This window comes from Parasteatoda tepidariorum, chromosome 2 (assembly GCF_043381705.1).
Source record: "Parasteatoda tepidariorum isolate YZ-2023 chromosome 2, CAS_Ptep_4.0, whole genome shotgun sequence".
In the NCBI taxonomy this organism is placed as follows: Eukaryota; Metazoa; Arthropoda; class Arachnida; order Araneae; family Theridiidae; genus Parasteatoda; species Parasteatoda tepidariorum.
In genome coordinates this window covers 90,012,564-90,039,395 of record NC_092205.1, presented here as the reverse complement: position 1 = coordinate 90,039,395, position 26,832 = coordinate 90,012,564, and the positions used below count along the sequence as shown (strand labels likewise).

Sequence of the window (26,832 nt, the reverse complement as noted above, 5' to 3'; positions counted from 1 at the left end):
ATAATTAATAAAAAATTGAAGAAGCTATTTTCAAGTGGAACATAATAACATTCTCAGTAAATAAAGATACATGATCATTATATCAGAATTAAGGATATATTTTCTAACATGTCATAAATGGGGATACATTATCAACATATCATAAATAAGGACACATTTTCTAACATATCATAAATAAGAATACGTCATTACATAAAATAAGGGATATATTTTCTAACTTACCATGAATAAGGAAACATTATTAGCAGATAAAAAGTATATATTCCTAACATATCATAAACAAGGATACATTTTTTAATATGTCATGAATAAGGATACACAATCAAAATATAAATAAGAACACATTTTCTAACATATTATAAATAAGGATACATTATACAAATATTATAAATAAGGACAAATTAACTAAATATCATAAATAAAAACACACTTTTGACATATAAGGATACATTATCAACCAAACATTTGTAAATACAGATATATACTCAAAAAATTTATTCCAGCTCATGAGGCATTTTTTTTTCTAATTGTTATCAGTTAAATTTTTGCTTCTAAATCATTTACCTGGCAACTGGATTAATAGTTTAATGGACTGCAATTTCTGAGTTTTTGATTTCTTTGTTATTGATATTCTTAAGAAATTTCTAATTTTAAATAATTTTCAATTTTTTCTTGCATGTTCCTAAGTCACAAGTTATTAACATACACTGTTTATAGTTTTTTCGAAAATTTTTACAGAAATTAAAATTGTACTTGAAAATTCGTAAAAAACTTTTCAAATGCTTGATTGTTTGTTTGTAAAAATTGAGAATAAATATATAAGTAAATAAATAAAAAAAGGTTACAGGAAATTTGCTGAAATAAAAACCAGTTACTCGTAGACTAGTTGTGTTGTTACTCGTAGACAATTATTCAGCCTTTTAGCGTAGTTTCATATTCAGTGAATAAAGCCAAAGGCTTGGCGTTGTATATTTTATAGCAGATAGTTAGGTTCGTCGAATCGGTATACTGAATAATAAAAATTACTAAAAATGCTTATGAAAGTTTTTCAACGAATTCAAATTCAAATAATTGATATTTTTGTAACTAATGTCAAAGAATTTTTTTTTAATCGTGAAAAGAGCATAAAAAAAGTTTATTTAAATAAAAGATAAAAAAATATTTAATTAAAAAATTTATTAAATTTAATTGTTTTATTTAGTTGATTCAAAAATTAAAACGTGTAAAACAAGTTTGAAAAGACTAGACTTTTTAACAAGTTTTTTTCTTTCACCAAAATAGAAGTAAAAAAATAATTTAAAGTTGGTATTAAAAAGTGCAATTTGTTTAAAACATGAAAAAATTAATTCTTGCCGTGACCAGGATTCGAACCTGGGTTATTGCGGCCACAACGCAATGTACTAACCACTATACGATCACGGCGACGTGAAGGTTGAAGGAATGAAAGTTCTTAAGCAAACCAGTTTTTGTTAACATACATTCATTTTGAGGACAAAGCTTTTAAAACTACTGCACTTCAGTTCATAGATAGCTTCAATCTTTCGTTCTATATACATTTTTTAAATATCTTTATTATATTTCATTAAATGAATCTTGATTTATTCGTAAGGATATTTTAGGAAATATATTTAAAATAAAAATAGCAATATTCATAATTGATTATAATTAAATGTATTATATTTAATGAAAAAAACTTTTTGAAGCAGATCTTACTATTTTACGCAGAATTTTTCAAGAGGATCAGAAAATTTCGTCATTATTAATAAAACGGACGTATTGAAATAAAAAAATATAACAGGATACAGAAAAACTCGATGAGTTAAGAAGAACAATACGCAAGTGGTGTTTGCTCTTTGTTTTAATAAAAATAATATTATTATCTCATTTTCACTGATTTGCAGTGAATTAATTATATTTCTAAATCGGATATCGATTTTTCAGGCGACCTATCAATTAAAACGTAACAATTGCGTTTAATACATTAGTTTTTTCCAAAAAATTTTTACAAAAGAAAGATAGTTTATATAAAAAGTAAACTGCTAAAGATACCATTCATGGCGAATTCTGTTCCGCATTCATTGATAATTTAAAGTTTAAAGAACAGAAAAAAACGAGTCCAAATAAATCAAAATCAAGTACAAAAAAAGTCTTTTTTTTATCAATAAACAGAATTAAATTTTATTAAAATAATTAATAAATTAAATAATTAATCGAGTTAAAAAAGGCGATTTTAATAAATTTTTTTTTGAATTATCAGAATGCAAATAAATTTTGGCAGGAATACTCATCATTAGGAATAGTGAGGAAGTACTAGCATATTTTTTTTTTGCATTTTGATTAAAAAGAGGAAAAATAACCATTTGATGCCTTACGGTTTACTTTTGTACTCTTTTCTAGTTTTGACTAAATTTTTGTATACTTTAAATTTTAAGTTTTTAATATAGGTAGATAAAACAGAATCTGTTTTTATCGTGGTATGGCGTCTTCGCTGTAGAATTTTTTGAAAATTTTGCACAAGAGCATAGTTTGAAAACAAAATGCTGATCAAAACTTTTTTAAGTTATTAATAGAAAAAAAAAGCTATTTATTAAGAGCAATCTTTTCAAATTATCGTTAAAAAAGATATTTTTAACCAGAACAGTTTTTAAAATAAGTCATTCCACTAGTTGATTAAATGATTGCATGTATTATTATCTGATAACATAAAGAGCCGACCTATACTATAATTCTACTTGCTTTTATTAATATGTTGAGAGAGGAAGAATGAAAAATAAAATAAAAATTACTTTTAGAAGGAGGCTAGATTATTTCTATTATTTATAATAATCAATTATTTATAATATTCAATTATTTATTTATAATAATAAATTATTTATTGATAATAATCAATTATTTATTGATAATAATCAATTATTTATTAATAATAATCAATTATTTATTTACAATAATCAATATTTTATTTATGATAATCAGTTATTTATTTATAATAATCAATTACTTATTTATAATAATCAATATTTTATTTATAATAATTAATTATACTACATATAGTTACAAGTACAATTACAAATGTTACAACAAAGTTTTTAAGTAATGAATATTATGGTTTGAAGATTTAATAACAGACTTCTTTTCTCGTCATTATGGAGGACTTATTTTACTATTTCTAATTTGAAAAAGAAATTTTTTCAGGTATTTTGTTTTCTTTTTTTCATTAAAAAAAAAGTAAAAATTATTTTAATAACGTGTGAGTTGCATAAAAATTAAATTTTATTTGCGTAATTCTTTGAAGATAAAATGAAAAATGTTTGTGTGTAATAATTTTCACTAGATGGCAGCATCATTCACTAAAAAGTAAATTTAAGGTATGGATGTACCACTCTAATGGTTAAAAAAGAAAACACATACAAGTTTTTTTCTTTTTTTTTCTTATCTTTGGTAACGGCGATTTTTATTTATTTATTATTTTACAATGCAATTATAATTCTTAACTGTAAAAAGTAACAACACTTAAATTTTTAAAATAAGGAAAAAAAGTTTCTTCGCCGTACGTTGTGGACCATGGGTTTCCAACTTACATGAGTCCAGGGGCAGCAGTTAAAAACATTAGTGAAATGGCGGGCAGCAACTTTATCAAAATTTTATATAGGACTCTTTTGTGTTTGAAGGAACATTAAATATTGTTGTCAGATTTTTATCAAGCTGTACAAAACAAAAATATTGAGTTATAAATTAAAATAAGTGGATTTTTAAAAATATTTAATTGCCTATTAAAAAATTCTGGCTACTATAACTTTAATGTGCACCTATGTATTAAACAATTAATGTGCAACAGATAGGTAACACAACTGACACTCATTGGGACTTGCAACAGGGACCGTGGAAGTGTACTTGCATTCGAATGGAAACTTTGTAAAATAAGAATTATATTTTGCTTTTAAATGTAAAGTTTTTTTAATATTAAGCAACAAAATAACAAGCATTACAAATAATGTAATTACGCATAATTTTGAATCTCCTCTTAATCAGAAACTTAGTGACAAGATTTTTTTCTTCTTTTAAATTAAATTCAGTGATAAATTCTACAGAAAACATTTTTTTCGACTTATTAGAAATTATAGCAACAAAAAAAAAAAAAAAAAAAAAAANAAAAAAAAAAAAAAAAAAAAAAAAAAAAAAAAAAAAAAAAAAAAAAAAAAATTATCGAGCATATGAAATTATTTTTTTTTTCTTTTCCGCTCAGGCCATATTCAATTCAAAGAATTAAAATGAAACATAATATTCATTACCTCCTTTATGCGCTTTAAAATTGACAAATGTAAATAATTTCGTCCAAAATGAATTGAATGGTTTCAGAAAGTTAAATCGGAGATTTACTTCGAGAAAATTTCAGTTACGCACATGCTAAATTATATTTCCAAAATACAAAAAGAAAAAAAAACGAAACAAGAAAGAAATTATAGCTTATTAGAAATTATAGCGAGATTATTTTTTTATTTGAATAAATACTTTCTTGGGAGCAAAACTTGACAAATAAATTTTTTGCACCGTTGGTATGTTAAATTTCAAGAAATTAGGTTTTTTTTTTAACGAAAGAAAAGTATTTTAAACCCATATAGATTTTTTCCGAAAATTGTCCGGAGAAAAATGACAATTAATATATTTTAGTTCGCAGGCCACGCGGCCCGCGGGCTGCCCCTTGGTGACTACTGTTGTAGACTATGTGGTGCACCGTAAATTTTAAAAATTCGAATACTGGCTAATGGGGGGGGGGGGATTTGAAGTCCTAAAGTGGCCGAAACCTTCTATGTTTGAGATAGTACATTAATTACTAATATAATTGGATAATGCATGCTACGAACTGACACTGTAACGAAATAGAGAAGGAAAAAAAAAGCGATGTATTTAAACAATAAACGAAGAAAAGGTAATTCGAGATCTTAGGAGCCAGTGATATTAAAGGATCGAAGTAAAAAAAAGGGGAAATAAAAATAAGTGGAAGTTTCTTCAAAGTTGACTTCAAAAACTCTGTAGTTTTTACAGTAGCTTTATTTATTTTTATTGAATATTTTACCCAACTGCATTCTGATTTTTGTTTAAAATTTCATTTTTGGCTTATTTTATTTTGAAGTATTCTGATTTCAGTTTACCTTCCGGGTGGATGTGTACTCAGTGAAGTTCAGTTCAAGGATATGCAAGATTTCATGACAAAACCGTACGTGAAGGAATGGTAAGTTGTAAAGGTGCAGGAAAAAAAAACTTGAATAACTTTTGATTTAATAATCGAATTTTCACGAATTTTCACTCAATCTTAATAATTCGAGGGGGTGTCTTAAATATGATAATTAGTTAGTGCCGACGATATTTTAAGTTACGAAACAGACCCCAAAATCTTGTTTCCTCTGAACATACCTTTTTTTTCAGTGTATTTAGATTTCTTTTGCTCAAAATAGGAGGGAGGGCGCAATCTGAAAAAAATAGTTTTAATAGTTTGGTCGAAAATTTGGATCCTTAAATGTTAATTTTATTTTTTACGTATTTCACCATATCTCGAGAACTGCAAATTGAAAAGTTTTTGATCACAATTATAAAATTCATTAAAAAGATAATGACACACAAAAAATAATTTTCAATAACCATTTATTATTTTTTGTTATTTCACTTAATAATTTTCGAAAACTTTTTGAATTACAAAGTATAAAATTTTTTTATTCACCATTTTAACCCTTTCGGGCCCTTTATTTCTAATAAAGATAAAATAAAGTATTTTTGGAATAGAAATTGTTTTAAGAACAGTAAATGATATATATATATAAAAAAAAGTCATTTAGTTTATAAAAATGCCATTTTTTTGGTGGTAAACATATTTAACATGACCTATTAGGAACTTACTAACTTTTATTTTTCTTTATTTATAAAATAAATTCCTTAAATTCTACGAACTTCAAAAGGAATTATGTATTTTATAACTTTTATACGTTTTTTAAAAGTGACAAATGGTTACCAATTTTATTCAAACTCACTTCAAGAAAGCTGAAGTTATTGAAAAATGGAAACCTAAATTAAAAGTGCTAAAATGTGGTGGTAAGTATACTTACCACGGCCTTCAAAAGGGTTAACGAATTTAATTTTATATAGCAAAATACGAAATTTCAACGAAAACGGTCGAATAGCTCATGAAATATCGGATTTCAAATACCTGCCTTCTTAAAATTTGATTTTTTTAGGAACTATTCGACCAATTCCGTTCGCATTTTATTTTTGGATTTTTGAAATTATTCTTTAAAATCCATGTAAAAAATTTTATACCTCGCGATTCGAAAAATTTTCGACTACTTTTAAACAAAATAATAAAAACTATTAAAAAATGTTTTGGGGTAAAAAAAAGAATTTTATAATCGCTTGTAAAAATATTTCGATTCGTTTAAAAAGTTTACGAGGTATGGCGAAAGATGCAAGAAGTAAAATTAACATTAAGGGGCCCAAACTTTCGACCGCTCTCCTGACGATATTTGACCATTTCCTGATTGCATATATCCCCTACAGTTTGAGGGTCAAAAATCCAAATCCGTCGAAGAAAAGGTATGTCGTTGTCTTGTATAATCGACTTTGCAAATTAATTAGCAAATTTAAGGCCTCTTGAACCATTAAAATTGAGTCCTAGTTCGTGAAAATCCGATCATTAGATTAAAAGTTATTTAGGGTGCTTCGTTTATTTCTTTTTTTCACCCTGTACATATGTTTATTATATTTATTATAAATACAGTGTTTAAATCAGACCATAATTGTCCACATAGTTGAGTTCCTAGGTAATGGTTTTAGTTTTAATAGACTAATATAACAATAGCTAAGAAGCAATAATTAGAATTCAAACTTGGTCGCCCATACCCGCCACAGTGTTGACGTAAAATATCTCCAGTAGTTTTAGCATTTTGGGCTATAGTCTCCTTGCCGACATCAAAAGGTTTTGTCCGAAATGACTGATAGAGGAATTCACTTGTCTTCTGGGTTGAGTTCAAATTTATAAGTTTATAATGTAGGTCAGAAAACTAGCTTCGTTATTTTGAACCTAATCCGGAGGACAAGCAAATGAATAGTTGCATAAAGCGTAGGGACAAACTAGTCTCTGTGGAGAATTTTTCGAGTAAAATTAACCAGTATTTACTTTGCATTGAACACCATGAAAATCTTTAAAAAAATAAGCTTGACGGCAAGGATGTTCTAAACCATTATTTTACTATCACTTAGATTATTTAAGTTAATAGACTAACTACGCAGCAGTATTTAAATATACTGGGAGTATTATGCGCTTATGTTAATTAATTTTGTAAAATGAGCCAGGTGGATCGTCTTCTGAGCTATCTTGCCTCAAATCATAGTGCTTTGAGTCGTCTTAAGAGCTATCTCATTTAAAATTAGAGTGTAAAATTTTCAAATTTTTAAAGCTTGACATCAAAAACTGAAGAAGCAATAAATAATATATTTCCATATTAAAAATTATATTAAACAATCTACTGCTTTTTATATTTTTTTAGCTTGCTTTTCAATTCGAGCCACAAATAATTTTACTGTATTCAATTTCTGACTATAAATAAATTTACTGGCTTTATTTCCTGGCAAGAAGCAATTATTTTATGTTTAATTTCTGGATAAAAATAATTTTACCACACCAAATTTCTACCTATGGATAATTTAACTGAAATGAGTAATAATTTCTGGTTTCAAAATTTTTTACAGCGTCTAATTTCTGGCGATAAATAATTTTACTGTCTCTAATACCTCGATATAAGTAATTTCATTGTGTCTAATTTCTAGTTTAAAACAGTTTTACAGTGTCTAATTTCTCGCTATAAATAATTTTACTGTCTCTAACACCTGGTTATAAATAATTTCATTGTGTCTAATTTCTGGTTTAAAAACTAGCTTCTCTGTGTCTAATTTCACGCTATAAATAATTTTACTGTGTCTAATACCTGGATATAAGTAATTTCATTGTGTCTAATTTCTGGCTTAAAACAGCTTTACTGTGTCTAATTTCTCGCTAAAAATGATTTTACTGTAGCTGATTTCTCTCTTTTAGTATATGCGTGGAAGGTTCTGTGGAGTGTAAAGTCACTGCTTGAGAAAAACAAGGAAGTGCTTTGACTGTGATAAAAAGGACTGAAGTGTCTTTTATGACACAATAGGATGTAACAAAGTGACTCGACAGGAGGATTGAATTTATTATACTAACAATAACATGAATTCCAAAATGATGAGAATTGTTCAGGGTAAAGCTTTCTAAACTTCTTCTACTTAGACATCTTTTTCAGACGGAAAATCTTTTAAAAAAGTATGTATGTTAAAGGCTATGTCTTATAGCTTACGAAGTTTTGAGTATTTATTGAGATATAAGAGACAGCAACTGAAGAAACTTTTTATTAATTCTTAAATAAAATAATTCTATTACCAATTTTTTTGATTTTTAAAGCTGGACTTTAAAATCTTGTCATTTTGTAAAAGGGTAATTCTTTCTGCTATCTGTTTTAAGGCTTAACATGTTAAATTGTAGTTAGGTACTTTATTTATGTTGCACTAGAGCTGGACAATGGGCTATTGACGACTGTCTAGGAAACATCCCTGAGGATGATCCGAAAACATGTCATCGCAATTTTGATCCCCTGCTTTGATAGGCGGACGACCTGCGCAAGAAGTCGAACACTTTATGGTAGAGCAGTTTAGCTAGGACCGATACCAAGCACCCTCTGTCCCTACGCAAGCTGATCAAAATGGTCACCCACCCACTTACAGAACGAAGCCAGTGGTGTGTGCTCTATTGAGAACAGTGTCTTTCTGATCAGTCCACTGCGGGATGCTAAATTGTAACATACATAAAAATTAAAATTTTGTATTTTTAGGTTTTACAGTAATACAAAAAAAAATCGTGCATATCAAATGCAAATAAATTATACAAAGTCGTGCACATCAAAGTTTAACATTCCAAAACTCAGTGACCATGCATTGAATTTCGATTTCCTCCTTGTAGGTGGCAGTGTAGTTTCGAATTTATTTCAATCGGTATCAGTAATCTCCTACTCAGAGGCAGACTGCATTCATTTGTAAGGCGTTTGTCGTTCAACGTGGCAACATATTGTTAAACTAGGAACAGCGAATATTCATGTTAGGATGCAATTTTGCTCGAAAGTCATATTCTTATGTCACTAAAGAGGTTTCGCAAGAGAAATATCCTGATGCAGGATTACCAATTACTCAACAGTAGCATGATTACTTCACTGTTTAAGGTCAGCGTGGATCAGTAACTGACGTGATAAATGAGTGTAGACCCACTAATCAGAACCATGAAAAACCTTTTCGAATTTGAAGCACATCACCCAATCATGACCAAGCTCTTAGCTCCGTTTTAAGGGGCTCCCTGTTTGACCGGCCATGATAGTATTGCTATGCAAATTTGACCCTGTTCTTACGACGAGGACTGGTAATCCTCTGTCCAAACTTTTAATCTGTGGCGTAACTACCACTACGAAAATTAAACATCAATTCACTAGTATATAAGACATGCTAACTTGATTCAATCACGCACGAGGTACCTTTTGATAGATGGCGGTTGGCATGGTCGAACGCCCGCACAAATCCATTACCTATAAAAAGAATATCTATAAAAGGATATTGCGTACTCATGCTGGTTGTTTTGTTGGTTGCCAGGATCGGACTCATGACCCCTAGCTCCCCACCAGTGATGTGACTTGAAGTTGAAACAATTTTGAGTTCGCTGACCGAAACCACAGGAAAATTGGTAATAGAATGTAGGAAAAGTAAAATTTAGAATGTGAACAAGAAAAATTGCATTTTGTACTTTTTTAATAATCCACAATGCTTGTCACCTAAAATCTGGTAAAAAGAAAACGCATTTCAATCGCGAAAGCAACATTTTAAATATTTGGTGCAATGTCTAAAATTTTGTCTGCTAAAAAACGAAACATTTCAACCGATTTCTGTGATTATTTACCAAAATATAAATGTTAAGATACTCCACCAGAAAGTGCTATATTTTGTCGTTCTCTACTAAAAACTACTACTTAACTAAAATAAAATTATTCTGACTCCATTTTTTCAAAGANAAAAAAAAAAAAAAAAAAAAAAAAAAAAAAAAAAAAAAAAAAAAAAAACAAGCAAGAAACCTAACACTTTATTTCTACACAAAAATTTGTTCTATAATATCACCAAAGCAACCGATGATACAAACTCTAACTTACAGCTTACATGTACTAAAATAACAAATAAATTAAAATCTAGCTTACAACTTACATATTCTCCAATTACAAATAACTAAAATCTAGTATACTTTTAACAATAAATTCTCAAACTGGTACTTTACGGACTATTAAATTTTGATGTGCTCAACTTGAAACTCATCCCATTTCTTTCAATTAATGATCGTAAAAGCGTTCAATCTAAGGTGGAAACTAAAAGTAAAAAACTTACCTTATTTATAACAAACATAAATGCAACATTACTTATGAATTCATCTTATTCTTCAAACACTGCATAGAAGTTGAAATGAATGCAAGTAAGTCTTGTAAGATATATTTGTAAGAAAAGATCCAGAGTAAGATAAGACCTTTTGAATGAAAACTGTGTGATATGTGTTCTTCTCAATTTTATTATTGTTTTTATCTCTTGTCTATATGAAACTTTTTTATGTATATAATGATGAAATAAAAAATGTAATATTTAAGCTTCTTGTTATTTCTTGAGAATGGTATAAGAGAATTTTTTCAAGCGAACATAGTTATGCTATTAAAGCCACAATGTTGCACCAATTAAGTACATTTTTTGATTTTTGACAATTTAAAAAAATTTAGGAAAAAAACTTCTTAAATTTATGCGTTTTTACCAAAAGTATAAAATTATAGTACTATTAAATAAAAAATATTAAACTCTATTAAATAATAAAGTATTAAACAATTGAGTATTAAGTTGTAGTATTAATAGCTATTTTTTTTGTTTGATTTTTCATTACCTGAGTTTGTGGTAGGTTATTATTATTTTGATAGTTTCCAGCCTCCCTTATTTTATTTCAATAAACAGTGTGACTCATTGATGTTTTTACATCATTTGATGGTCACCATTATCCAACATTTTCCAATATGTGTTCATGTTTTATGATATTAACTGATTAAAAACTTCATTCTCTTAAAAAAATATAAATAGGAAATAACAGTCGACCTGCTTCAAGTGCTCAAAAACAGGCACCTATTTTCAAGATTTGCTAGACGTGGATAAGAAGAAACGAAAGCCTTTTTTTTTTCAGTTTATAAATACTCCTAAAAATGTCGCTTACCTGGTTCTTCCACTAAGCTTTTCAGCTGTGTCGATATATGCCTTTCAGTTTGGTGCATGATTTCTTAGTGTTGTTCAGCACTGATTTATTGATTTTCTTTTTTTATATTCACCCCGAACGGAAAACCGGTATTCAGCTAGTATTAAAACGAAATGTAATAGTTTTAACGTATTTTAGTTTGTAAATTTTAAAAACTGATTTCAACATAATTTTTGATAGAAAATGTAAAATTTTTGAGTTAAGAAGGACCTGAAAATTGTGATAAAGAAGATAGTCAATTGTCAAAAACAAATCACAGTTAGCTGTTTTAGTCACCAGGATCGGGAAGCAAAAATAAATTACAAAAAATTAATTAATTAACGTTTATAAATATTTAATTAATGTATATTAAATATAATAAGCGTGATAGTTTTATTTATATTTATTAGTTATGTTCATTTATTAAAATTACGATGTAATAAATATCAACAAATACTATTAGTGAAGTCATTTACAATATGCAATGTTTAGTAATTAAAATATTTAATAATCAAGACATTAAAAAAATACAAACGAACAATAAAATAATCTAATTTGGTTTAAATAATATTATTATTTGGCCTTAAAAATTACGAACAGTAACGAAGAATATAATAATTTGACTATGCACGACATTGTTATCAAGCCAAAATGTTGACCTTGTTAAAATCACTACCAAGTCTCACAGGAGACTCCTGTAATATTGAAAAATGTCATTGTAAAATTTATGAGACGCTAAAATTTATGAGACTATGCAACTTTTTTTTATCATAATTTACTTTCATGAAAAATATTGAAATGGAAATGAAATACAAAAAGATATAAAATAAAATTGTTTATTTAAGTAATAGCACGTGTTACAAGTGTATGATAAAATTGAAAACTTTATGATGAAAGAAGCCACACGTTAAAAAAATAGAAATACGAAGAAAAAAAAAGAATTCATGATGAAAAAATTGAGACAAATTTTATGTGTAGAATAAAGCAATTTTAAGAATATTATTAAGTATTCATTATAATTCAATATTAAATAATAATAATAATAATAAAATGTACATGAAATGCGATTTTGTCGAAAAAATGGCGATCAGATGGCAGACAATTTTTTAATCGCCATTTGTCGCCTACCGTGCCCGGTGATGATCGTTCATTAAAATCCCTGGTTAAATTATTAGACACACTATGAGATTCTATGCAAAATCTTTATTATCAGGTGGCATTATACAGCTTTATTGTTTTTACGCGACTGAAACCGGTTTGTACCTGCTTACGTTCGTGTATCAATTAGTTAAATTAGGCGATATATGATATAAATTCGACAATTGAATAAATTGGATGATATATTATATGAATATAGAATATTTATTATATCAGGTATTATATAAGTATATTATAATAATTAGACCAAATTATTAGACGCGCTGTAGCTCATTAATGCAGTAGGGAACCGATTATCCGGAACGATCGGGACCATCGCTATTCCGGATAACTGATTTTTCCGGTTTTCTGAATCGCTACAAAAAGCCTTTTTTTTATTGTCAAACCCAACTAAAAAATTAAATTTTTTGGAAATAATCTTAAAAAGAAGAGAAAAACGATGAAGTAATACACTAATGATTATTTCCAAAATGATGGTAAGGTGAACATCTTTCAAAAAAGAAAGAAAAATCCTAAAATCTTATAAGGAAAAAAAATTTTTTTTTTTTAAATCCAGGGAAAATTTATTGAATTTCGTTCCGGTTTTTTGGTTTTCCGGTTTTCTGATTTCCGGATAACGGGTTCTGTACTGTAATTACATGTGTTGCAGGAGTTTATAGGCAATACTTTAATATTTAAACATACATGTAATGGGTTTTTATTCGGGAGATTTTGTATATACTTCCTATTTGTATTTATTTTTAACGTATTGCATTACAATGTTAACCAATTGATACACGAACGTAAACAAGTGCAAACGTGTTTCAGTCTCGTAAAAACAATAAAGCTGTATAGTATCTCTTGATAGTTAAGATTTTACATAGAATCTTATTGTGCGTCGAATAATTTGGGCACTTCAGATGTTTAGATAATTAGTGTTTTATTTCTCCAAAACACTGATTATTAAAAAAAAGAAACATTTTTCTCTTTTTATATTTTTATTTATTTATTTTCTTTTTAATTTTCAAATCTGCTCATGTGGTTTGTCGTCATAAGTCCTTCAACTGTGACCGACACAAATGCAAAAGAAAAAAAAAGTGTTAAGAATAATTTGCGCCACAGCACAGGTGAGTAAAAATAAATTTCGAACACATATGAAATTCTATGGAGCATGAATAGAATAGAATAAAGGAGGTTGCTGGCACACTAGACCAAGTTGTAGGCGTTGTGTGTATTTGGACAATGATTTATTTTATTTTTGGTGAGAGGGAGATAAACAGTTCTTCCATCTTTCCTTTTCAACAGAAAAATACACCGAGAAGAGAATATTTTTAGACCAGCAGTTCTTAAGTAACATCGCTTATCAGCATCAGTTAAATTTTTCTCATTTCACTTGCTCTCACTTGGCTGATGTCAATATGACGACGAATTCTGAAATAATAAGTAATTCATATTATTCTTCTAACTGTAATAATCTTCAGGGATAATTAACAATGCATATTACAAGATGTGAAAAAATACCATACAAAATTATCAGATAAATAATCTTCTTCTAACTGTAATAATCTGCAGGGATAAATTATAATGCATATTACAGGATGTGAAAAAATACCATGTACACTTATCAGATAAATAATCTTTTTCTAACTGTAATAATCTTCAGGGATAAATAATAATGCATATTATAAGATGTGAAAAAATACCATTTATAATTATCAGATAAATTATCTTTTTCTAACTGTAATAATCTGCAGGGATAAATTATAATGCATATTATAAGATGTGAAGAAATACCATGTACACTTATCAGATAAATAATCTTTTTCTAACTGTAATAATCTGCAGGGATAAATTATAATGCATATTATAAGATGTGAAGAAATACCATACACAATTATCAGATAAATTATTTTCTTCTAACTGTAATAATCTGCAGGGATAAATTATAATGCATATTATAAGATGTGAAGAAATACCATGTACAATTATCAGATAAATAATCTTCTTATAACTGTAATAATCTGCAGGGATAAATAATAATGCATATTATAAGATGTGAAAAAATACCATATATAATTATAAGATTAATAATCTTCTTCTAACTTTAATAATCTGCAGGGATAAATTATAATGCCTATTATAAGATGTGAAGAAATATCATATACAATCATCAGATAAATAATCTTCTTCTAACTTTAATAATCTGCAGGGATAAATTATAATGCATATTATAAGCTGAGAACAAATACGGTATTCACTTTTTAGATAAATAAATACTTTTTTTTTATCAATAAATTGAAAAAAAAAAGTTTTTTTTTCATATTTTAAAAAAGGAAAAAATCTAAATATATTCAAAATAAAAACTACTGTGTGAAAGATATCCTTAAATTACATACTTATCTACAAAAGACAATTGTGGTGCGTTTTATAGGAAATGCACAAATGCCATGCTAAGTTTTCAGATGTATAAAAATTTTTTGTTTGTTTTCATTCCAGATTAAATTATAAAAAATAATTAAAAAAATGCATTACTGTCTTTTTTTCATTTAAAATATATATTTTTTAAGTAATTTTAAAGTTCACGGCATAAAATGCTCTTTCAATTGTTATGAGCATTAAAAAAAAGAAAAAAAAAGGGATCATTCTGAATAACTTATGATCGAATCTTCACTTTTCAGGACTCAATCTTGATAGTTTGAGGGTGTGACCTCAAATATGCTAATTCATTAGTGCAGACGATATTTAAAGTTACGAAATCAGACACAAAAACATACTTTCTTTGAATAAACATACCTTTTTTTCAACTCATCCGGATTTCTGACCCTAAAATATAGGGGGTAACCGCAATCTGGGGAATTCGGCCCCCCATAGTTTGGTCAAGAGAGCGATCCAAAGTTTGGATCCCTTAATGTTGATTTTACTTTTTGAGTACTTTGTCATATCTCGAGATTTTTAAAATAAAATTGAAAAATTTTTGAACACAATTATAAAATTAGTTTATCCAAAGATAATTCCGAGTAAAAAAATAAAATTTAATAAATATTAACTAATTTTTTATTATTTTATTTAATAAAAGTCGAAAAAATTTCAAATAGTAAGGTGTACAATTTTTTACGTCATCTTAAAGTATGTAATTTAAAAATACGTAATATATAATCGAGTTTCAAATATTCGATTTCGAATATTCGAAGTCGAATATTTAAAATTCGACAACTCAGGAACTATTCGATCGATTTCGCTCAGATTTTGTATCTTGTCATCTAAAATTGCATGCTTTAAAATGACGTCATTTTAAAGTATGTAATTTAAAAATATATTATCGAATTTTAACCATTTGATTTTGAATGTTTCAAATCGAATATTTAAAATTCGATAACTCAGGAACTATTTAACCGATTTCGTTCAAATTTTGTATCTTGCCATGTAAAATAAGATACTTTGAAATTATGTAAAAAATTTCTCATTAACTTACTTAACTTGAACAGTAAAGGTTAAAACATAATTTTTGTTTAATTGCAAATTTGTTTTCTAGGGCAGGGCTCATCTTCACTGAGTGTTGTTGAAAAGAAATTTGTTTTAGGTCACGAAGAGAACCTATTTTCCATTTCCTTTCTTGCATAGGTAGCAATCCAATCATAATTTATTGTAAAAAATAGATATAAATAGTTCTTACTCCTCGTACTGATGTATGAGAAGCTACACCACGGGGGGGGTGAGCAAAGCGAGCAGGGGGTGGAGCCTTCTAGTAGCTTTAAAAATTGTTTTCGTCGAAGAAAAAGCAGCTATTAATATTTCTGTGATCAAGATTACATTTAAAAGAAGAAAAACAACATATTATCGATAATACGCTTATTAAAGAACATTACATTTTTATTAAAGTACAGTAAAGATTTTTACATTAGTGATATTTCAAAAAATATTATTGTAATTTCTACATTATTGGATAATATCACGTTTTTCAAACTCATGAAATTATCAATGCATCATTTTCGTAAACAAAGGTTGAGAAAAAGTAATGGAGGAAGGAAAAAAAATCCGGATACTTGGGATGTAAGTTGTCAATAAAACTGATTGACTGAACGACTCAAAAGCCAAATAGTTCGTGACATATGTTGACAATTAAGATAGAAAAACGACATGATATCTTCATTACAATTGTATTGCAACACAGTTTATCCTGCTTTAATTATTCGTAGAAATATTAATGTTATTTCAGAAATAGTAAGTAATAATGCGTCTTTTATTATTCGTAAACATCGTTACAAAGTATCTTTTTCCGGAAACAGTAATGTTGCATTTTATTGAAAGAAATGGGTTATTAAGTAAAATGGGTTTAGATTAAACTGATCACGACACATGGCTAATGGTAGACATTTAGATACCGGATTGCTGGTACAACGTAGACATTAAATATACGNAATGCGTCTTTTATTATTCGTAAACATCGTTACAAAGTATCTTTTTCCGGAAACAGTAATGCTACATTTTACTGAAAGAAATGGGTTATTAAGTAAAATGGGTTTAGATTAAACTGATCACGACACATGGTTAATGGTAACATTTAGATACCGGATTGCTGGTACAACGTAGACACTAAATATACGCCACTCAATATTAAGCTAAATAAGTAAAATCAGCTAAAAAAAAAATATATATTATAACTTTTGAACGGTTGGTCAGATTTCAAAGTGCTCTTGAAAAGTGCTTTGATAATATCTCAAAGAAATCTCTTAAAATATGTATAACAGTTAACTGTAACCTGGACGGAATATGCTTATTTTGATCCAAAACGCATTTTTTTTGGAAGAAAAATACCCCCCCTTTTTTTAATTATCAAATTCGAATTTGTTATCTCCAAAATAGGGGGGTGAGGTAAGAAATTTTTTAAAAAGCTTGCTTTTATTGCTTAAACGCTATTAACTGTAATCGGCACGGAATATACTTATTTTGACCCAAAACGCACCTTTTTTGGAAGAAAAATACCCCCTTTAATTTTATCAAATTCGAATTTATTTTCTCCAAAATAGGGGGAGGGGTGAGGTAAGAAATTTTGTAAAAAGCTTGCTTTTATTGCTTAACCGCCATTAACTGTAACCGGGACGGATGATGGTTATTTTGACCCAAAACGCACTTATTTCGGAAGAAAAATACCCCTTTTTTAATCAAATTCGGATTTATTATCTCCGAAATAAGGGGGGGGGGGGTGAGGTAAGCAAAATTTTAAAATGTTGTCTTTTATTGCTTAACCGCTATTATGGTTCAAAATTTGTCACTCTAATGTCATTTTGATGTGTCACGTTTCTCTTCATATATTTTAAAGGATTGTTTAAAATACAACAATTCTTTCATTAAAAGTTATAAGCTGTAGGCCCATAGACAAATACATAATATAATAAAGAACTTGAATGAATTTAACACTTTTTATTAATTATTAAATTCATCCAAATTTGATAAAATGTTAATTTTGTGAAATTATGATTCTGTAAATGCTGAAAACTTTTTGAATTGTCAGGTATAAAAATTTTAGTAAGTTCAGAATTTTCAGATTTTACAAACTTTAATCTAGATTTTCAAGCCATTTCATCAATAAAGAAAATCTAATAATTTTAAAAACAATTAAAAAAATTAATTAGACAATGACACCTAATTTTGAGATTACAGTGCCAAATTGAAGTACTTCATATTATATATACGTCATACAATCTAACCTATAAATGCCTATAGCTGTGAAATTAAAAAGCGTCCGTTAAGAATTTTGTAGATAGAAAACTGGTAGATGGTCATTTTTTTAATTTTATATTTTTCCTTTTCTTTAAATTGTGTGTTTCAGTTTCAGAATTTATTTCCAACCATTTACGTAAGTAATCTAGAAATAGATCCATTAAAAATATTTTTCCCACAATAGTGCTACAAATTTTAAATTGTAAAGGTTGCTAATTGTTTTCAAAACCTAGATAAGGTAAAACTGTTTAAAGTTGAGGCAATTATATTTTTATTACTATACTACATTATATTACTATTTAGATATACTATAACATTTTTAATAAGAGAAATTATTTTGAACTTTAGACAATGTGTGATAGTCGTATTTTTTGAATAACTCTATTTTTTTTACATTGAAGTAGGTTATGTAAAATGAATATCGTGCAAGTAAGAGCTTTTAAAAAATTTTTCAACTCTTGTAGAAAACTTCTAAGTTCGACGTCCTCTTTTTAAAGTGAAATATAAGTTAAGTATGTTTTCTGGGGTATATCCAAAGAAAGTAACAAATTCTCAAAATTTTGTTTTGCTATATAATTAGCATATCGCTGCTTAGTTTGGCCATGCACTCGTTTCTATGGGCATCGTTGTTTTTCAAAAAGTTATATTCTGTCAAAGTTAGTAAAAAATTCTGCTTTTGCGTTTTCTGCCCTGAAAATCTTGGTTAAACAATAACATCAATAATTTTTTTACTGATTATTAAAGTTTACGATTAAGACAAGCTTTGTGACTCAGTACTTTCCTTGGTTATTGATGCTTTAAGTACGTACAGTGAATCAAACCGTCAAAATATGCATTTTTTTTATTTAGTTTATCTCAGAACATCATAGTCACTCAAAAGAAGAAAAAAAAGTGTTCCATCTTGTAGGTAAGCCTGTTTACTAACACGTGGGAAATAAAAATCAATAGGACATCGCCCCATTTTCAAGAAGATGAAAAATTACAATAGTTGCATATAAATGCTGTGTTAGAAATCACATCCATCCTTTCAGGGACCCAGCTAAATTATGAAGTTGAATTTAGGTTATTGTACACGAATAGTGACTCAAAAGGTGTCTATAAAACAAAGGACAGATTCAATTTCAGGTGCTGAAAGAGAAACCAGCAACCCTCCATCTCATATGACTACTATTGACTCATTTCTTTTTCAAGGAGAAGTGTTTATTCTGGGAGAAAGATGGCAATAATACCCTCTTGAGAGAAGGAAAACAAGAAATTGTGTCCGAGATCTGGACTATTGAAACAATAAATTCCATTAGAGAAACTTTTCATGAAAGGAATAACGCTGCAACAGTACTGTGAAAATAAAGCACGAAATTGTGTGGTGTTCCCAATGCGTATAAGAACATTTGGGGATATTTCCGTATCCTGATCTGTCGCGCCAACTACAATCGCCAACATACGAAATAGATTTTAAGCCTGAAATTTAAAAAAAAAACATGTACATGTTTGCCCGGGGGTGGCTACGAGTTATACCTTTCGAGTTGGTCCCTTTCTGTGATGTTTTTTCTTAGTTTGATTTGGACCGCTGCCCGGAAGTTGCCAAAACTTAGAGTAATTCTGTCATAGATCAGGATACGGAAATCTCCCGCATTCCCGCATACAAGAACATTTTCACTTACCATTGTAATTTACTTTTCCATCCCCATCAAGATCTGCTTCTCTTATCATGTCTTCTACTTCTTCGTCTGTCAGTTTCTCGCCAAGGTTGGTCATGACTTGGCGTAATTCACTGGAGCTGATGAATCCATCTCCATTTTTGTCGAACACTCGAAATGCTTCGTGCAATTCTGTCTCGTTGTCTGAATCATGCATCTTCTTTGACATCATACTCAGAAATTCATCGAACTCTATCGTTCCATTGCCTGACAAATACGATGTTTTTTATTTAGTTAAATAGTGGGAGGGTTTTCACATTTTTGTAAATCGATGAAAGAAAACAAAGCTGCCGTTTCTTGCACTTTCTGATTGAGATTTATTGTAGTGATAGCGATATAACAATTGATTTTACAATTGTCAACGGAAATCATTTTAAGGATTCAAATACTTAATATTTTTCAAGAATATTATTCGAACTTTTGTATATTTATAGGCAGTGCAGTAATTCGGTACAGTGTGGCCAGTTTGGTAACACTAATTCAACAAATGCTACAGACCACTAGAAATGTAAAGCTAATTGCTTTTAAACGTTTAGCAATCATTATTTTTTAAATGACGAAGAAGTATGTTGCTTCTACTGTCTAAGATCGCACTTGTTAATGTCCTGCTTGAACTAAAAATTTCAATCGAAATTCGCTGTTATGGACAGGGTTAAACCAAGATTAAAGCATACATTTTATTACCACTTTAAATATAAAAAGAAAGTCTCCCTACCAAATCAGCACATTTGATAGCTCGCAATAATTGTGCTTGCTAAACCAAAATATTTAGGATGGCTAGCAAAACATTTATATTTAGATCTAAAGACAAAGCACGATGCTTTTTTAAAGTTTAAGTGATAGGTAACAGGAAAAAAAATACATTCGGTATAAAAAAATATTAACTGTTACTTTTTTAAAAAGGCATTTTCAATATAAACACACACACTAAAATCACAATAGATATGTTGTTGTTGTTTCAAATGCCACTTGACAATTTACGGCAGAGAGGGTGCGTTTCTTGTTTTTCAGTGGCGCCATCTATAGCCAAGAATACGACTTCAGCCACACACACGATACTTCCCGTTTAAAAGGCGAACCTATTGAAATATCCATTCATTCATCCACAGATCGTAATTTTGATCTGAACCAGAGAACGATCAATCTCTAATTCAGTGCCCCCAGAAGTATAATTTGTTACGGGAACAATGGAGGATCTTGTGATTAGACATATTTAACGTGCACCAGCCACCGTTTACTACAGAAGAAGTCTTCGGCAGTTGGAGATCAAACTCACGACCTCTTGAACATGGGCCCAAACGCCCTATCAACCCGGCCTACTATAGATATTAGGACGCTTATAGTCATTCAAAACTAGAATCACGAAAAAAACGTTAAATTAATTTTTTTAGAAGATCTCTCTAAAGGCCTGGTTTCTTACGACAGGTCGGCGTTACAAAACGTCAGCTTGAAGCAAACGCTAATCCCTGATCGGTCAATTTGTGAGTTAGACAGCATATGTCATTGAAAGCTCAGATTGAACGACGACTGACGTCCGAATCAGTTTTTTTAATGTAATTTGTGGCCACATTCGGTCGAAGAAAATATTCCACCTACTGAAGAAAAACGATCGAATGTAATAATATTAAAAAGAAAAACTATACAAAGCAAGACAAACTCGAAACGTCTAAATACTTTTAAATGTATTTTGCTATTAGAAAGGTTTAATTAAAAAAATTTCCGATTTCCAAATTCTGAATTTCGTAATTTATGATTGTTGTATCTGTTTCAGGAAAAAGGCCGACATGAATTCTCTTGCTTTCTGCACCTGCAAAAGATACATCATGCAGCCTGTAATTGAAGAACTGGCAATGCACGGTTGTTCTTTTGTAGTCTTGTCACCGGCAAGGATCAGATTGTATTACCATTTATGTTCGAAAACTAGTGTCGAAATTTTGATACATATAATTTAAATTATGCATATGGTCAAAATAAGGTCCTTATAAGGAACTTTTTCTTTAAGCCCGAATTTCATTTTGTGACCACTTTAAAAAAAATAAAAATAAAATCTCTAGATAAAATCAGTGAATTGGTCAGCTAATGTTTATTCCAGTCAAAATATTCTGTTGGTATTTAAGGACTGAACTTGAGAACAATTCTTTTTTTTGCTGCATCAGATTTTTAAACGGTCCTTGGATATTTTAAATCTGTTATCAGTTTCTCTCTATAAGCTGCAATTTTTACGCAATTTAATAGAGTATTTCAAACCGGGATTTTTAAAAAAAAATGTATTTGAGGGAACACTAATTCTCCCCACTTCTCTGCCACATAGGGTGTGGTAGGAAGAAGCTGATAATACATTTCAGTTTATGATGCGATACATTAAGAAAAGAATTCACAATTTTAAAAGCTATTAAAAATAATAATACTTCTTATGAAAAAACGCGCAAAGCAGCAGTGATTCCGAAAGGAGTTGAAACAAGAGAAACATTGAAATATTAAAAAAATGGATAAGTATGACAACCGAATCTGACGTCTTCAGGGGGTACCAGCTCCGGAGTATTCTTTTCCTGGACTTTGGCAAAACCTTTGGGGTACAGAGAGAGCAATTTTAGGCTTCTGTCGTGCTTTCTCGACAGAAAAGGTTTTGCTTTTACGACTTCCGGAGCTGGTACCCCCTGAGGACGTCAACTTCTGTTGTCATTTCTATCCATTTTTTTTCACATTTCAATGTTACTCTTTCATACATTAAGATCATATGTTTTTTACTTATGTGTTACTTTTAAAGCTAGCAAGTGTACACGCATATAAACCAATACGTTCTTCATACACTTGTACTAAATTTGCAAAAAAATTAACTGAATTAAAAATATCATTTTTAAATAATCTTTCCTAGCAAAACTAATTTCAGATTCGAAATCCTCAAACCCAAATTATGCACGATTCAGAACTTGTACAAATACGAACAAAAAATTTGTTCCTCAGAGTTAAGAAATACGTACCATCTTTATCCACCATGTGTACCATGTTTCTGAGTTCTAACTCGGAGGGTCTCTGTCCTAGGGATCTCATGACCACCCCTAACTCTGCAGCAGTAATCATTCCATCAGAATCTTTGTCGAAGAGCAAAAACGCCTCTTTAAATTCTGGAACGAAATCCATGCATTCAGCGGTAGTAGATAAAATGAAATATTTTTCATTGTTACTAATTTTCAGAAAAATATAAAGTAATTAAAGCATTTCGGTTTTACCCTTTTATTGAAAGATGTAAACTAGCCAAAACTACCACTATTAACAGTTGTAATGTATTATTATTATTTATTTTTTGCAAACTTTCAGGAGTAAATATGACTTTTCAACTAGTTATACATCATACTTCCTTTTAGTGTTATCCCACATTCATGAAAAGTTGAGCACTTTTTTATATTTTGCTCAAGATTTTCAATGTCGTTGCTATTGTTTACGTGTGTTATTTATGTATCATTTATTTTTTGCAAACTTTCAGGAGTAAAATTATTTTTGCAACTTTGTTATATATTATACTACCTTAAGTGTTATCTCACATTCATGCAAAGTTGAGCAATTTTTAATATTTTGCTCAAGATTTTTAATGTTGTTTCTATTGCTTACGTGTGTTATTTATGCATTATTTATTTTTTGCAAGCTTTCAGGAGTAAATAGGATTTTTGCAACTTTGTTATACATTGTACTGTCTTAAGTGTTTCTCATATTTATGTAAAATTAAGTAATTTTTAATATTTTGCTCAAGATTTTTATTGCTGTTGTTTATCTGTGTATTCGTTTTTTAAACTATTTACTAGCACTTTCTGCTACTTAGCATATTTATCTCTGTCTTAATTACTACTGTTTGTATTCAAGATGGACGAGGCACTCAGTTAAATTTCCAAGGAGTAAATATAAATGTTTTAACTGTTACTAAGTAGAGGGAAGTTGAGGATAGTTTACTTTTTTTGCAATAACGGTAGAAACGATATGATTTTTAAAACCGGTATGTATAATGCTATTTCTAAAATTTTTTATTTATGCATAGTATCTGAAAATCGACAACTCTGTCATTTTTTTTACTCTTTCTTGTCCAAATTCATTTGGCACTCTGTCTTTGAAAAAGTAAAAAGTGGTAGCAATATAACTCCCGCAATTGTATTTACCTAAATCCGTATCAGTGTAGGGTGAAACGCAAAGGTCACCTTTAGCATATGCTCTTAAATTTTTTTTTAATTCTGTCGTTAAACAGCCGACCCAATTTTATGGGTTTACGAGTACTAATGTTCAACTCCGTAAACTTGTAATTTTGAACCCAATCCAGAAGACAAGGAAACTGCTGGCTCGAGTATTGGGAGAAATTTTTCCTTCGGGGAGGACTCTTTTGATTGAGCTAACCCGCATTTGCGTTAATGGAGAGGCGGACCACGCGAACCTCCCATGGTTAGCCTGACGGCAAGGGGACTCTAACCCACGATCCGTTTACCACTGAGGATATTTCACATCAGCACTGTGGTCGGTGCAAGCCGGATGCGGATTCGTATCGACCAGCCATCACTGGAATTCAAACCCGGGTCACCTCATTGGNAAGAAGTGGGGACTGGAAGCATCAAAACCTGATTGATTACCCGAAGAAACAATGAGGAATGAAGAGACGATTACCAGAAACTCAAGGAAGTTTTTACACCTGGTTTCAATGGCTTTAGATCCACCTTACTCAGTAGTGATTCTAAAATATTCAAAAATGAGCAGCAATGGTTCTGGATATAGAGCGCTCTCCACCGGATGAGGTGATTCAGGTTCAAGTCCCAGGGACGGCTGATCGACATCAAATCAGCCCTCGGCTCATAGCAACCACAGTGCTAACATAAAATATCCTCAGTAGTGGACAAATCATGTGTCCGAATCCCCTTTCCGTTTGCTGACCGTGGGAGGTTTTAGTGGTTTTTCTCCTAATGTAACGCGAATGTGTGTTAGTTCCATGAAAACGCCGTCCATGAGAGCTAGTTGTCCCAAAACTTTATCAATAATTTTTGTTTTTTTTGGTCTTCTGGGGTTGGTTCAAAATTACAAGACTACGAAGTTGAACATTGATAGTCGTAAACCAAAAAATTGCTACAGGCAGTAAATTAAAATAAAATAAAACTTCAAGAGTTTTAGTTTCCCCTCCGGTTGAATAACGATTTGAGACCAGTAGTTTGTACTCTTTACTTCATTTTTGCCAAGGATTTGAAAAATATTCATTAAGGGCAGATATTACCCTACACCCTTTATTATGTTGATAATTTACAAATCTTCTATCTTCTGCGTAGATTTTATAAAGAGGTTTGCATGAAACATAACAACAATATTGCATAGAAAATCATAATTGCAATTATCTATTGTTTCATTTTACTTATTTGGCAAATAATAAAAAATAGTGTCTCCCTATTTTTATAAAACAATCACTTTTTCCACTTATATTAAACTGTCTCTTTTTTTACTTCATATTTATAAAACTGTGATAATTAGTTCCAGTTTCTCCCTGTAAAATATGTTTCTGAAATATAAATAAAACTTTTATCGCATTTCATTTTATTGGCCTTAGAACAGCCTATTCATTTTTGAGTTTCAGCCTACTATCGATGTTGAACTCCGTAGCCTTATAATTTAGGACACAAACCAGAAGACAAGGGAACTCTTGGATCCAATACCGTTAGAAACTACCCGTCGTTGAGAACTTTTGGATGAAATTAACCAGCTTTTGCGCTACATGTAGAGGAAAACACGATAACTTCCCACGGTTAGCCCGACTTTAAAAGGATTCGCTGAGGATATTTTATTTTAGCATGTAGTCGGTGTGATCCGGGAGCAGGCTTCATATTGACCAGTCATTACTGGGATTAGAACCTGGGTCGCCTCTATGGAAGGCGAGGTATTTGTAAAATTATTTGGCAAAAAAGTTTATATCTGTGGAACACTTGAATATTTTGATAGTTTTAAACGTTGATTAGTCATTGCTTTTTTACAACTTGCTACTTCAACGCAACCACTACATGAATTCAGTTAAACAATAGAATCAGAAAATAAAGAATAAATATAACATACCAGCAACTTGCTCTTCTGTGAGACCGTAATCCACCTGCAATTTAAAAAAAAACTCTTGATTAATATAAATCAGCAGTTACAAAATGTAATTCTTAAATACACGAAAGATAAACCGAATCGTTATTTTTGAAAGTGGAATAAGTCTATTTGGAGTTAATGAATCGTTTATTTTTCTTTTACGGTTTTAATAATTATTATTGAATTTCAAAGTTCAATCAAATTATACTGTTAAAAATATCATTCAACTCGATTGACTTTCACCAATATTTTTAAATTCATTTCACTTTCAAAAATAACGGTCAAATTAAGCTTACTTAGGATCAGTAAAATCACTACTGCAACTGAACTAAGCATTACAAAGTATGGTTAAAAACATAAGGATGCACAGTGGGCCAGCATCCAAGGTTTCGTGGCCAAAATTAGTATTTCGATAAAATTTGTTTCAAAATTTGGGGTTTTTTATTTAGGGTTTTTTATGTGCAGGTAAATTGAATTCATAGTTGAAATTTTGAAATACACTAAAAATACCTCCCCTCCCCCCCAAAAAATGGCGGCTGAAATATAGCGAGCAAAAATAAAAAAAAAATAATATAGTACGTTTGAATAACTAAATATAGCAATGAAAATGTAATAATTTCCGTAATTTTATATTAAAAATGAAAAGAAAATTATATTTCCGAAGTAATGTTACAAAATAACACGAAAACATGGAAAAAAAAGCATGATTTTTGTTTTTCGGTATATTTAGCCCACCTTTGCAATACGGGCAAAACGGGGCAGGTTTTTTCGAAAGAAGAAACATCAAAGAAGACAACAAAAAAAAGTTTAGCTAATTACCTCGTGGAACTT

At 29.6% G+C, this 26,832-nt stretch overlaps 2 protein-coding genes and 1 non-coding gene across 4 annotated transcripts in view; 1 reads left to right on the top strand and 2 right to left on the bottom strand.

Annotated features, from left to right (window-relative positions):
• Positions 1 to 10,735, top strand: part of LOC107440333 (WAP four-disulfide core domain protein 1) — a 47,522-nt gene extending 36,787 nt beyond the window's left edge. For both annotated transcript variants that reach the window (XM_043054454.2, XM_043054455.2), the window contains exons 6-7: positions 5,146 to 5,230; positions 8,081 to 10,735. In XM_043054454.2, coding sequence (XP_042910388.1) covers positions 5,146 to 5,230; positions 8,081 to 8,123 — 128 coding nt within the window. In that variant the 3' untranslated portion in view covers positions 8,124 to 10,735. The remainder of the gene's footprint in view (positions 1 to 5,145; positions 5,231 to 8,080) is intronic.
• TRNAH-GUG (transfer RNA histidin (anticodon GUG)) lies at positions 1,351 to 1,422 on the bottom strand. Its single transcript has one exon. It is a non-coding gene; the product is annotated as a tRNA-His (tRNA).
• A 1,446-nt stretch (positions 10,736 to 12,181) lies between the features above and the next one.
• LOC107440341 (calmodulin) overlaps positions 12,182 to 26,832 on the bottom strand; it is a 67,550-nt gene continuing 52,899 nt past the window's right edge. Inside the window, exons 2-5 of the mRNA XM_071177888.1 lie at positions 25,984 to 26,017; positions 22,896 to 23,039; positions 19,879 to 20,121; positions 12,182 to 13,927 (exon numbers count right to left, since the gene is read on the bottom strand). Coding sequence (XP_071033989.1) covers positions 13,896 to 13,927; positions 19,879 to 20,121; positions 22,896 to 23,039; positions 25,984 to 26,017 — 453 coding nt within the window. The 3' untranslated portion in view covers positions 12,182 to 13,895. The remainder of the gene's footprint in view (positions 13,928 to 19,878; positions 20,122 to 22,895; positions 23,040 to 25,983; positions 26,018 to 26,832) is intronic.